Source organism: Hippocampus bargibanti, linkage group LG04 (genome assembly GCF_051943395.1).
Source record: "Hippocampus bargibanti isolate YZ-2025 linkage group LG04, ASM5194339v1, whole genome shotgun sequence".
Taxonomy (NCBI): Eukaryota; Metazoa; Chordata; class Actinopteri; order Syngnathiformes; family Syngnathidae; genus Hippocampus; species Hippocampus bargibanti.
In genome coordinates this window covers 18,536,905-18,550,620 of record NC_142737.1, presented here as the reverse complement: position 1 = coordinate 18,550,620, position 13,716 = coordinate 18,536,905, and the positions used below count along the sequence as shown (strand labels likewise).

Below are 13,716 nucleotides of genomic sequence, written 5' to 3'. Positions count from 1 at the left end.
ATGCCCTACATGCATCAATTTTCTAATCTGCTTATCCTCACGAGGGTTGCAGGCCTATTGGAGCCCATCCCAGTAGGCGAGGTGCACCGTAAAATATACATAGGCGGCTCGGTGTTCCAGTGGTTAGCGTGTTAACGTCACAGTGCACCGGTGCAGAGTTTGATTCCGGCTCCGACCTGCCTGTGTGTTTACATGGTCTCTCTGAGACTGCGTGGGTTTTCAGAGGGTACTCCGGGTTCCTCCCGCATTCCCAAAATATGAATGGCAGATTAATGAAATACTTAAAATTTGGCCGTCGTTGTGTGTGTACGGACACACACACACGCACACGCACACGCACACACACACACACACACACACACACACACACACACACACACACACACACACACACACACTGTATTTTATATTACAAAATGGAGCGAGTGGCTCAGTCTTAATCTCTGGGGACGGTGGAAAATACTCAATCAGGGCTGACTGTGTTAGTTTGCCTTTAAGAGTAGTCCAAAGTTGATATAGGACGTCGTGTCAGTTTTAGGTGAAATGAAGACAATGCAGTAAAAAAAAATAGCACACACTTTGTAATTTCAATTATTATTGTGAAGTTACAAACAAACACACCACTTAAGATAAACATAAATGTTTTAATTCTATTCACACACCAAAGTGAGTAACACGTTTCCTGTTTTGCTACACAATGCTTTTTATTGGCAATCACACAAGAGACCGTGTCACATTTTTTACAGGCCAAACATTTGCTTAGTAGGGTTATATACAGCTTAGGAATCATACTTTGGCCTGAATTGCTCAGTTGACCTTTTTTTAATTGTATTTTTTTCCGGCACTTGATATATTGCACAATGCATTTGCAAACCTATCCCCATTTGCGCACAATATAATGATGCAAACATCCTTGTGGACAAAAAAAATATCTCTGCTTATGAGTTTTTTTACACTATTTGCGAGCTCTTTCACAAAAAAAGAAAAAAGACAGAAAGAAAAGAAACACGCACAAAAATGCTGAGAAACACCACAAAATGTACTTCCCTTCAAACTGTGCACAGGGCTGTTCCGTCAATAATCATTGCCACAACACGGGTCGCACTCAATTTTATCAATGCTGTCAGCATTTGCCAGACGCCCTTCTTGTCCTTGTTACTTCAATTAAGGTTTTTCACGCACAAAATTACGGTTTGCAAAGCAAGCTGACAATATTATAATACAATGACTTCAGCATGAAAAGATACCATAAAAGGTGCAGCCATTGTCTTTTTCACAAGATGGCTATAATAAATATTTTATGGTCCGACAGCACTATACAGAGTGCAAATGCACAAAGTTCTTGTAGTCATCCTTTATTACTGCGAACCATTCCAACCTTTGCCCTGTCATTTTGTCACTTCCTTTTAGTCAGGAACAATAACAATTAGAGGGCACCAGCCAGGCCATGACTTGACTTTCCTCTGGTCAGTTGTTGTCAGATTCACTGAAAATGTCAACCATGCTTTTGAATTGAACAAAACAAAAAGCCTTTGAGGAATAAAATCAAGAGAGCAGATGAGGGGGCTGGTTCGCTTGCTTTTTTTCACTGAAAAGCTTCGGTTTAAGTATTGATGCTGTTGGAGCCATTGCTCAGCACCGACCCCTTGGTGACCTCCGTGCTCACGGTGGAAAGCGGCACACTCTCGTACCGCTCGGCAACATCCCAGCAGCGACAATGCAACAAGGTGGACTTGAGCTGCTTCTGGAAGTTGTTGTTGAGAAACCCGTAGATGACTGGATTGATGCAGGTGGAGGCCATGGCGATGAGATGGCAAAAGGAGAAAATTATGTCATGGCCGCAGGATGGAATGGCCTCATGGTTCCAATCAAAGATGGTGTTGAAGATGTTGAGAGGGAGCCAGGAGAGGGCAAAGGCCACCACTATGGCGGTTAATAAGACATTGATCCTTGTGGCACCTTTGTTGTTCTTTTGCTTGGTGTTTCTGCCACGTTCCACCATGTCCTTCCTCCTCCGCAGCCGCAGATAGATGTGCAAGTAGCAGAGCAGGATGAAGGAAAGAGGCAGGAAATACTGGAAGATGAGCAAAGAGGTGGTGTAGGCCTGCCGCGCTTGAACTGAAGGCCACCGCTCCATACAAACAGGTTGATCGATGACTTGGAAAGGAGCGGTGAGGTTCTGGAAAGGCAAGGTGAGGATGCTGTACTTGACGAAAGGCACAGAGATTAAACAGGCTGTGATCCAGATGAGAGCCACCGCCAAGTAGGACTGCCTCGCCATCGGCTTCCATCCGGTGGGGTGAACAATTAGCTGGTAGCGCTCCATGGCGATGAGGACAATGGAGAAGATGGACACCGTGACTGATATGCACTGGACGAAGGGCGTGAGCTTGCACAGAGCCTCCCCGAGGATCCAGCGGTCCATCAGCGTGTACAGGATGGTGACCGGCAGGCACACGACACACATCAGGATGTCAGAGAAAGACAAATTGGCGATGAGGATGTTGGTGACGTTGCGCATCTCCTTGTGCCGGGCAATAACAAGCACCAGGCATGAGTTGCCAACGAGTCCCACCGCCAGAACAGCGCTGTACGCTACGATGAGGAAGGTGGTGCCGCTCAACGAGAGCGAGCAGTCCTCTGTGAAATCCCAGGGAATCTCTTTCCACAAAGCTTGGTTGTCATTGCGATTCGGCTGGGGCTCCATGATTCTGGGTTCGTTGAAATGCGCAGGGTTTGTTGAGTCAAATGTCTTACAATTATTTTATGAGTGATGTTGGCAACCCCTGGAGCCTTTCGTTATTTTTCTCTGTGCAGTCTTCTTCATTTTCTGCTAGGAAATAAGCAAAGTTCTCATCATTCAATAGGACTCAATGTTAAAATATCATGCACCTTGGTGAGAATGACCATTTCAGAGGAGCTTGTTTTCATTGTTACATACTGTGTCAATACAGGTGGAAGCATGGCTCAGCGGAAGAGTGGTTGGTTCGATTCCAGACAATTGTGACCATGTAAAAGTGTCCTCGAACAAGATACTGTACCCCCCCGTTGCTCCTGATTCTGCCTCATCAGTAAGTAAAGGAGGTAACAGAGCAGTGGCGGACCAAAGCCTTCTCCGATGGCCTAAAAATATCTCAATCACGGACTGATGTGAATTATATTTTGTCCACGAATTCTTATTAAATATTTCCAAATTGTCTTTCAGCTTCCTTTCATTTCTTTTCCACTGTTGCACTGCTTCCAGATGAGTGTTTTCGTATTTAAGCATTTATCCAATCACATTTCAGCCATCATTTGTTACCAGGGTCAAAAATCTACCTGGCCGCCTTCACAATCAGTTCTGCAGGCTCTAGAACATGGGTGTCACATGCGGGCCACATACAGCCTAGGGAGATGTCAAGTGGGCTGGACCATTAAAATTATACCATACTCTGCTAAAAATATCATTCATTTCCTTTGTTTTGGTGTAAAGAAGCACAAGAACATTAGGAAAATATTGACATTTAATGAACTATCCTTTTACAAAACATTTCATGAAACACCTCATATTTCCTTAGACAAATGTGTATCATTCACAAATATGCATTGCAACTGATCCCACTGATTGTACAAAGGCACAAAACTTTAATTGGTACTGAAAAATATATTTATGCACTTTAAGATTAAATGAGACTTTTAAAGAAAGGGAATTTTTAAACCACTTACACATACGCATATAAAATCTAAATGTAATCCCTGCGTACACCTTACAAACTAAGGAGAGTGATTTTAAATGTGTAATGAAGAAAGTGTTCACCTGTCCTGTAAATCTGTAAACTTCGTACATGAAACATACATACACATACAATACATACTGAAAATTTATGGAGTTGTATGAACAGTAGAATTCCATCACAGAACTTTTGTTTTGAAGCTGCTGATTAACATTAAATATACCACACGTATGCCAGGCTGTGGGTAATGTTGCTGTCGCTGAGAAGTTTGTCAAACTGACGATGGTTCAGACCTCTGGACCGGATGAAATTTACAGTGCGAACAACCACCTCCATGACGTACGTGGTACATCAGCGACTTGCAACACAATGCCTCCTGGTGCAAAATACAGTGAAATGTCCAGAAACGATCTCCTCCATGAAGGGCTTGTACTTTGTCTTTGAACTTTGTGGCGACACCTGCTTTCTTTCCGACCATGGATGACGCGCCGTCTGTAGCCAGGTTGACAGCGCGGGACCGGTTCACTCCAACTCTGTCCAATACAGCAACGGCAGAGCCGAAAATGTTCTCGGCTGTTGTGGTGTCCATCATTGGCGATGAAACTGTTGCTTTAACCAATCAGAGTTCGAGTTGGCAACCCAAGGCATGCTGGAAGGCGTTGGGAACATTTTCACAAACGATGATTGGCTAGTCACTAGATAATCATCCAACCATCCATTTTCCAGACCGCTTAATCCTCATTAGGGTCGCAAAGGGGTACTCGAGCCTATCCCAGCCGTCTTCAGGCATGAGGCGGGGGACACCATGAATTCGTTGCCAGCCTGTGCCATGCATGTTTTTGGAATGTGGGGGGAAACCGGAGGACCCAGTTTGCATGTTCTCCACGGGAGAACATGCAAACTCAACACAGGGTGGCCGGACCGGATCTTGAACTCACGACCTCTGCACTGTGAAGTGCTAACCACTTGATACCGGGCCACCTAGCTAATCATAGTTTGCGAAAACTGCTCTGATCACAAGCCGCAAATGATAATAGCATACTGACCAGAGCTAGCACACTGTATCTGTAGCGAGCTGCATAAGCAAATATATTGTGTTGATTTAATGGGAGTTTTGTCAACCCAAAATGGCTGAAGGAGGAGAAGAAATTGATTTGGGTGGAGACTTACTGTTAACAACAAAAAAAGAAAATTATTAAGAAAGGTCGGTCTGTTATTTCCTGGCTAATGGTAGCCTCTAGTGGACTTGTAGTCAATCACACCACGTTTTTTTTCAGTCTGGATTGTTCAGACGGAGCACGACTGAAGGCCTAGCGATGAAAGCCACGGCCCGCCACTGTAACAGTCAAGCGTTTTGAGTAGGTGAGGTAGAAAAGCACGGTGTAAATCAGAATCAGAATCAGAATACCTTTATTCGTCACACAATGAGGAAATTTGCAGTCCACAGCAGCAATTGAAAAGGGATTGAAATGACAGCTCATTTACCACATGCGGAATGTCACTCATTCAGCAGATTTGTCTTCATCGCTATCTTGCATGTCTAACCCATCATCCAGTGAACAGCGCAAATCAAGACTTCATAGCGTCTCTAAAATAGCATGCGATTTCCACCATAATGATGGTGATAATGACAGTTTAGAGACAATCATCCTGTCTCACTGCTTCAATCGTCCCGAGTGGGAAAATGTGTTCCGTTTTTATCTTTGGAGGAACAAAGCTTTGAAATGGATACCATGAACTTATGTCATTTCCCTCATCACTTACTAGTTGATCATTTTATTAGTTCGCCATATGCAAAGTGATTTGGATGTCTCCGCTTTTTCAAAATGAAACAGGGAGGTAAATAAAACTACGGTATCTCTAATCATGATGATTAGGGCTCTGCAAATAAAAACAGAGCCTTATTTTATGTCATAGCGTTTGCATGGGAGAACAGCCCATTACACAAACAAAACGAGCACACAAAACAGTGTGTGTGCATGCATGTGAGTGTGTCTGTGTGTTTATGTACATATTATTTCAATGTTGATGAGGTCTTATGTCTACAGTTCACTTCCACAAAAAAGTATGGGTTCTACAGCTAGCAGGATGAAATCTACCTGAGAACACAGATTTATTACCTTTCATTTAAAAAGCCCTGAATGCTGATAGGTGCCGACAGGTGGGACATAAATTGCTCACAGATATCTCTGCTATTATAATCCTGCTTTGTCTGTGGTGATTACAAAAGAAGTGCACTGATGTAGACTTGGAGTCCCAAACAAAGCTGTTCGTGTTTTTTTCAAATGATTAAGCCAACCGCAGAGCTCATGGCTACACCTGCTTATTTGTATTAAAAGAAAAATATCTTGGAATACAGATTAAGATGATATTTTGGAGCTATACAATTTTTGCCATTGAAATTGTCATCAAGCATGTTATTTAGAAATGTTATTGAGTGAAGGCTTTATGTCCGGATATGAAAATCCTGTGTTTCTCTTTCCAGAAAGTAAAATATCCATGTTTAAAACAAATTCAGCAAATGTTTATTTAGTCATCTATCTATCTATCTATCTATCTATCTATCTATCGGTTGGTCCGTCCGTCTGTCCGTCTCTCTGTCTGTCTCTTTTGTCTGCATACCTGTCAACCTGTAGGTTTTTGCCGTACAAAGTATGTTTATTGTGCATTTTAAGACGTGTACGACAAACAAGAAAATACGGAAAACGCAAATTTGTCAATTATGGGTAACATCCGGTATACACCGAATATCACAAAACGGCAAATCAATCAAGTCAAACAAGTTTGCCGCGATTATCTTTTTTTTCCGTTGCAAACGAAGCGAGTGGTTTGATGCTACTGTGCGCAAGCGTCTGCCGATTTCCCATTGCATCATTCCAATCACACGTTAATCACACGTGGGGGCTGGCCTAGTCGGGGAAGCATGTCGTCACAGAGAGAAGGGACGACCCGACAACGAGTAGTCTGCGAGAGAGCCTGAGAGAGAGCATGAATGACTTTGCGTGAGTTGTGGCGTAACAACTCCGGTATGATTGTGCTAACTGCACTGTTTGCTTAATAAAAACCTGACCAGCTGTGCCAGCGACTGTGCGCATCCTTTATCACGCCGAGGGGCATTACATTGGTGTCAGAAGCTCCGGATTCACCCGTCGCTCGTCCAACCTTTGAGGGAGGATGTTCCGTGACGACGCTACCCGGCTGGAAGGTAAAGGGGGAGGCCTTGCCATGTGGAATTGACGTGTCGGAGTCAAGTGGCAGAGAGCGCGGCCGTCTTTACATTGGCAATCCGCACCAGAATGGGCATGAGCCCGCCATTACGACAAGTGCAGTCGTCGCCACAAGGAGCGATGAGAGCATTAATGGCGGCACCGTGGCCCTCCATGAAGGCGCAGAAATTCTCCGGGAACGGAAGTTGGGAGGCGTATTTGGCACAGTTCGAATTGGTGGCCGGGCAAGGTGAAGGCGGTGCAGCTAGCGCTTTCATTGACTGAGGAGGCTACGTCCTGTCTGCTGCTACTGAGCCCTGGACATAGACTTGATTACAGCGCGCTGGTGGGTGCTCTGCAGCGTCGCTTTGAGGAGTTCAATTTGAAAGACTCCTTGCGCTGCGAGTTCAAGCAGCGTGATCGGCATCCCGGTGAGCCGCTACGTTGTCTTGCCCATGCGATCGAGAGCCTGGGTCGACGGGCATATGCTGGGATGCCAGAGGACGTCCGAGATGAACTGATTCGTGACCAGTTCATCCAAGCTCTCAGACCGGATGAACTGCGGCTGCACGTCCAGCTTGCCCACCCAGGGGCGCTCGGAGAAGCACTTGCCCTTGCGACAGAGAGGGAGATCGCAGTCAAGGGCGACCTCGTTGTCGATAGGTGAGGCGTGCCGGCCGGCGTGGGTGGAAGAGCTGGTGTGTGCGTTGAATATCCGGCCAGCACAACAGGAGGAAGGGAGTAGTCGACGTGCACGCCCTGCTGTCTGCTGGGGGTGTGGACAGCCAGGTCATCTGCTGCGACGCTGCTCAAAGATGAAACGGCGAAGGGTCCCTGAAGGCTGGGCAGCGCAGACCCCTCCAGTGGTCAGCCGGGAACTGCGATCCACATGCGGTGGGTTGGACAGATGTGGGGGACCCCAGTCATGTCCGTATGCAGATTGGAGACGTTTCCTGAACAGCCTTGGTGGACACTGGGTCTTCAGTCACGATCGTGAGGCCTGACGTTGTTCCAGCAGGAACCGTCTTGAAGTCAACACACATAAAACTGAGAACAGTGACTGGTGAAACGGCCAAGATGATGGGCAAAATTTGTTTTTGCCCTGGGGGGTTCCTCAACAACCCAATCAGCTTGGGTAGCTGACGTGAGTGAACCCTGTATACTCGGACAGGACTTTTTAAAAGCCACAACATGTGTGGTGGACTTGGGGGCTGTGGTGCTCACCCTGCCAGGTGGCCAGCATGTCGAGCTGATCACGGCATCTCGACAGGGTACCCTAGGGGTGGCCATCATCACAGAAGACCCTTCAGCAGTGCTGTCCGCTCTGCCCTCGACAGGAGATCGGGTACAGGTCACTCGCCCGGTGATGGAATGCCCACCAGAGGGGGCAATAACATCAAGAGAGTTGGAGATGCATGGAGAAGCGGCTGCTGCTGGGCCAGCATGCTGCACCTTGGAGGCTGTGGACACTGCAGAGTGGGCTACAAAGCAAGAAGCTACGACCTCAACCCAGTGCAGCAGTGGGTCCAGAGTGGCAGGAGGCCACCCTGGAAAGACGTGATGGGACTCTCTGCTGCTTCCAAAGCCCTTTGGAGAAAGTTTGCTGTGCTACGCATAAAGGATGCTGTGCTGCAGCATGCTTGGAGAGAACATGCTGCTGGGGAAGAGAGATGGCAGGTGGTTGTGCCAAAAACTATGCGAGAGACTGTGCTGAGAGCATGTCATAGGGGCACTGGCTCAGGACACCTTGGCCGCGCAAAGACCCTCCGACGGCTCCGCCAAGTGTTCTACTGGGGACAGAATCGACACGACGTGGAGGACTTCTGCCGGCGCTGTGAGGAGTGTGCGGCCGGCAAGAGACTTCAAGCCCAGTCGCACGCACCACTTCAGGCGTTTGGGAGACCTCCGGGATGCTCAGACTCAGAGCCAGGGCGACCTCAGAGACGGACACAAGGGCCACAACAGCTTTGGCTGGAGGTTTTTTGTTCATCCCTCGGGGCGAGGGTTTCATAAAGGGGAGGGTAGTGTAACGTCCGGTGCTTGCGAGTTGCATGTTTGGGGGCTGGGCTAGTCGGGGAAGCATGACGTCACGGAGAGAAGGGACGACCCGACAACGAGTAGTCCGCGAGAGACCCTGAGAGAGAGCATGCATGACTGAGCGTGAGTTGTGGCGTAACGACCCCGGTATGATTGTGCTAACTGCAACGTTTGCTTAATAAAAGCCTGACCAGCTGTGCCAGCGACTGTGCGCATCACACCGAGGGGCATTACAATACAATAGCATACAAAATAGAGAACACTGTAGTAATCAAGCAACACATTATCATTTATTAAGAATGTGTACAGAATGATATAACGAAACACATGTAACATGTTAAACAACATAAATAAACACGTTTGAAAAAAATATGGTGTATGATTATTTTGTATTTTGTAAGGGCGTGGAGCCGTGGAGGTTGACAGGTATGTGTCTGTCTCTCTGTCTCTCCCCTTCTCTCTCACCCCCTCTCTCTGAGGATAAAATATACAGATATGTATTCTTTTAGTATGTCTTTTTGTGATCTGGAAAGACACATGCCAAAACAGTGACTTCAATGGCACCCAGCGTGGGGACGCGCGGGATTCGATAACTTTTGAAAAAGGACATCTGTCATTTGAAGCAGTCATGGCACCCACTCTCACAAAAACAGCTACAAAAATGGGACAGGTCTGGACTTCCTCATGCACAAATTGGAGAGAGCATTGGCGGAAGAGAAGGGTGACAGGATGAAAAGTGTGAAAGCGGCAATCTGCGTGCGCGTGAGAGCGGGTGCATGTTCCATCCCTTCTGTGGTGTGTCTGCTGCCGAGCCTCGAGTTTTGGCTTGTATGTGTGGGTGTGTTTCGTTATCTCGGGCAGGCGGAGGAGTTTTCTGCACGCCAAGTGCGTTCACGGCTCTCCCGTACATGGGACACCCGGTCCAATATTTTATGAGGCGCGCCCCACTTTGCTCAAAGCATCACTCAGCGTGGGACGAGAAAGACCGAAGACATTTTTCAAGTGGACTGCAGTTCCACTTTCAAGTAAATATTTCCACCGCAATATTAACTAACAGCAGCTGCGGGGTTCATGTTTGTAAAAAAAAAGATCACTGTGAGCCATTTCGGGGGTTAGCAGCGCTCTTTCGTTGAAAAACACGCCGTTTGACTTTTCACCCAAAGAATAGTTCAACGTTGATTTGCGCTCTTTGCATAAATGTAACTTACTTTGAATTAAGCTTGAGTTACTTACCGAGACGGAGCCTCTTGTGTTGACTTGGAGTCGTTTTGCTTAGCGCGCAGGTGAGTTCGAGTGACAGAGTTCGTGGCGGTGGTGTCGAAGGAAAGAAAATAACAAGTATAGGAGGAGGCTCCCTGCTGCGTCCTCGGGACTGATTGCAGCACAGATATTCCTTAAAGCGACCTCACTCACATCCCCGTGCTCAGACGACGATGTGATTGGGAACATGTTACATAATCAATTCCTCCGTGGCACACACTCGTGCACGCGCAGCCACGCGCCCCCACACAGACCAACGCGGACGCACACGCACGTTCGGGGCCAGTGGGGACATTGGATGATTACAAATGTGCGCACACAGTCAGTCTCCTTGCCCAAACTCAGAAAATGCAGATCTCAGACCTTCACTCATTCTCCACTGAAAAAAGTATTGATTTTTGTTTTATTTTGTTTCCAACACATTCACTGCCAGACATGTGCGAAAATGTGTCCACTCCAGTGCCAGTACTGTAACACGTGTTTTTGTTTTGTCATTGTCACTCAAATTCCAGGACCCACATAATATTGAGTTTTACGACTAAACAAACATTCAATACATTGTTAGAAACTTTAGACTCTCTTCTTTCATCAGAATAAAAGAGTTAATTCCTAAATTATATGGGTCGGGAGTTATATGAGGGTGAAATGAGAGCGACTGTCCCAAAATACAATGCAATACATACACATACAGTAAAGTCTCGTTATATCGATATTTTCGGGAGTCGGAAAAAATATCTATATAACCGGACTATCGATATATAGCCGGTGCCGAACTGCATTAAAAGGGGTCAATGGGGGATCTTTGATATGGCATGTAATTTTCTCCTTGAGTTCGTGGATTGCGTATTTAGCATGCTTTTGTACTGTAGTGAAGTGAAAAATAAACTTAGGCATTAAATAAAGACATCATTTGTTGTTTTCATAACGCACTCTTGCAATCGTGACTCTGAGTAGCTCTCGACAATGTTGACATTGTACACACGAGAGAAACCACGAACGCCAGCATGTACATACTGTATGAAAAATAGTTATTATCGCAAGCGATAAAGATATCGGAATACAACACAATTAAATACACATATGGAAAATAAAAACTGCAACGTTTACATTACTTACGTTGATAAAGTATTCTGCGGCACGTCGAACTCTTTCGCCATGGAGGATTTAACGAAACTTTACTGTACCTGTACTTATATGGGCTTTATCAACAGCTGAAGCTGGAACAAAGTGCTAACATGGGGAAAAAGGAAATGCTGCCCCCTTGTGGAAAAGGAAAAAAAACATTGCCAGCGGCCATGGCCAGCGCTTTATCGGCACCCATGCAGTAACAAACAAAATCAAAAGAAATTTGCGAATGGGGCTCTACGTCATATTTTTAATTCCAGAATAAATGTGTGAATGGCAGTGAATGAGTTAAAAACACTTACATGGACATCATTGTATTGAAGTTCTATTGTCGTGCATTCGTGTTAATGTCATTTGCTAAATATAAATATTATTCATGTCACACAGGGGGATGAGAACAAGTACCAAGGAGGTCTTCAGGCTAGGGGAAATTCCCATTCGTTATAAAATAAAAGTGATCCATTTTCATCCACCTGTCCCTCCATTTTCTGGAACAAATGTCCACATGAGAGACTGGGGGAGTTCTGTGTTGAGACCAGACACTCCCAAATTTGTGGAGTAATTCCAAGAAAAAAAAAGACATTTCGCCTTCTCATCTTTTCATTTTGGAATGTTCTCTTGGAAGCAATGCTCGTCAGATCACATGCAAGAACAACATTAAAAGTGGCAATAGAGTATTTGTCTGTTTCTTAATAAATTGCATTTTTTTCTCTTTTCTCTTTTTTCACTTTGTTTTCAAAACACAATCATTTTAACAAACACTAAAACCTTCTCTACTTCCTCAAAATGCCAATAAATGTGTCAAAAAGTCAAGTGTTTGAAGCCACAAGACTGTCAGGAGTCAGATTGCTTCTTGAATTGTACACAGTAAATCTTACATTGACTTTATACAAAATACATGAGCTGCTGTCAAGGCAGCCACTCTGGCAGCGGCATCTTGAAGTCAAAAGAACAAAAATCAAAATAACAAATAATATGACAATGCTAAAACAGAGACAGTCATTAAATCCTAAACACTTTCTGCACCCTCTTTGTCATATGAAGCAGTTATAGGTGAAAGAGGAGAGGATTAAATGAAATGAATGAATGCTTTCCAGCAGCTCATGTATTTCTTTTTTCTACTTTCATTCCTTTCATCACTTTGCTGCTGTGAAATGTAAATTTCTCCACTGTGAGACTAATAAAGGCAAATCCAATCCAAAGTGGCCTTTTCGCCAGTGGATCAGGGACATCATGGTGAAAAGTGCACGTCTGCTACAAGCTACATGTTGAAAGCAAACACGCAGTTGTATCATCCATTGACGAAAAGAGATTGTCTCACATCTCCTGTCCCACGTAAATCCGCTTCAATTCCAAGCCGCAACAGTTCCACATACGCATCGGCGCTCTGCGCTGACGCTCCTCTCTTCTCATCGCGGAGTCCTCAAGCCATGCATCCATCCAGCCGCAGACTGTACAACAGCACTGACCATTCTGCTGAACAAAGCGGGGCTGTGAAAATGCTGCCTATTACAAGCGCAAAAAAGTACAAACGCCCCACAGTTGTCCAGCAATGACAGTCAAATGGCACAACATTCCAGCAATCCAAAACAATGCCAGAATATTTGTGCTGCCGAAAGGGCACAACAACTCAGCAATCTTCTTGATGAAAATGCTGAAAAGCAATTCCTATCCGTTTCACATGATGCACAACAACACAAATAAATACTAATATAAGAACAATATAAATAATACAGTAAACACTTTTACACATCCTAATGTCCGTACAAAATGTGAAATTGGATAACTATCCCTTTTATCTCAATTTGAATGCAACTTTTGACACAATTTCTCATCATCTTGAGTGTTACTTCCATTCGACTTTCTTATACACCCTGGGATGCTTTATATCAGAAGTTCTCTATCTTCGTGCACAGTGGAAGCCGAGTATAAAATGTTGTCAAATTGCGCATGTGTGAAGGGTTCTTTCTTTTCATATTTTTGCAGAAGTGTGCAGAGTTAAAATGTTGAGATTTTCTTTGGGAGTGACCAGGTTGGATAGGATCAGGAATGAGTACATTAGAGGGACAACTCATATTAGAGGCTTTGGAGAGAAAGTCAGAGAGGCCAGAATGAGATGATTTGGACATGTCCAGAGGAGAGAGAGTGACTATATCGGGAGAAGGATGCTGAGCCCTGAACTGCCAGGCAGGAGACCGAGAGGAAGATCGAAGAGGAGGTTTATGGATGTGGTCCAAGAGGACATGAGAGAAGAGGATGCACAAAACCGGGATAGATGTAGGACATTGATTCGCTGTGGCGACCCCTGAGGGGAAAAGCCGAAAGGAAAAGAAGAAGAGGAGTGCAGAGTTAAAATGAGTCTTTGCACCATTGTG

General features: G+C 45.3%; 1 protein-coding gene across 2 annotated transcripts; it reads right to left on the bottom strand.

Moving 5' to 3' along the window:
• Nucleotides 1-607: 607 nt before the first annotated feature.
• On the bottom strand, nucleotides 608-10,426 carry npy8br (neuropeptide Y receptor Y8b). 2 transcript variants are annotated; one of them, XM_088994543.1, is made up of 2 exons: nucleotides 10,190-10,426; nucleotides 608-2,833 (listed from the first exon to the last, which is right to left on the bottom strand). In XM_088994543.1, exon 2 carries the CDS (start codon nucleotides 2,705-2,707, stop codon nucleotides 1,604-1,606), a length of 1,104 nt encoding a protein of 367 aa, XP_088850669.1. In that variant the 5' UTR covers nucleotides 2,708-2,833; nucleotides 10,190-10,426; the 3' UTR covers nucleotides 608-1,603. The 2 variants fall into 2 exon arrangements, with proteins under 2 accessions (XP_088850669.1, XP_088850670.1); XM_088994544.1 differs by having other exon boundaries at nucleotides 608-2,830.
• Nucleotides 10,427-13,716: the final 3,290 nt, after the last annotated feature.

Bases quoted from the DNA above. Each gene is read 5' to 3' on its own strand.
- npy8br (XM_088994543.1), bottom strand. From the start codon at position 2,707: ATGGAGCCCCAGCCGAATCGCAATGACAACCAAGCTTTGTGGAAAGAG.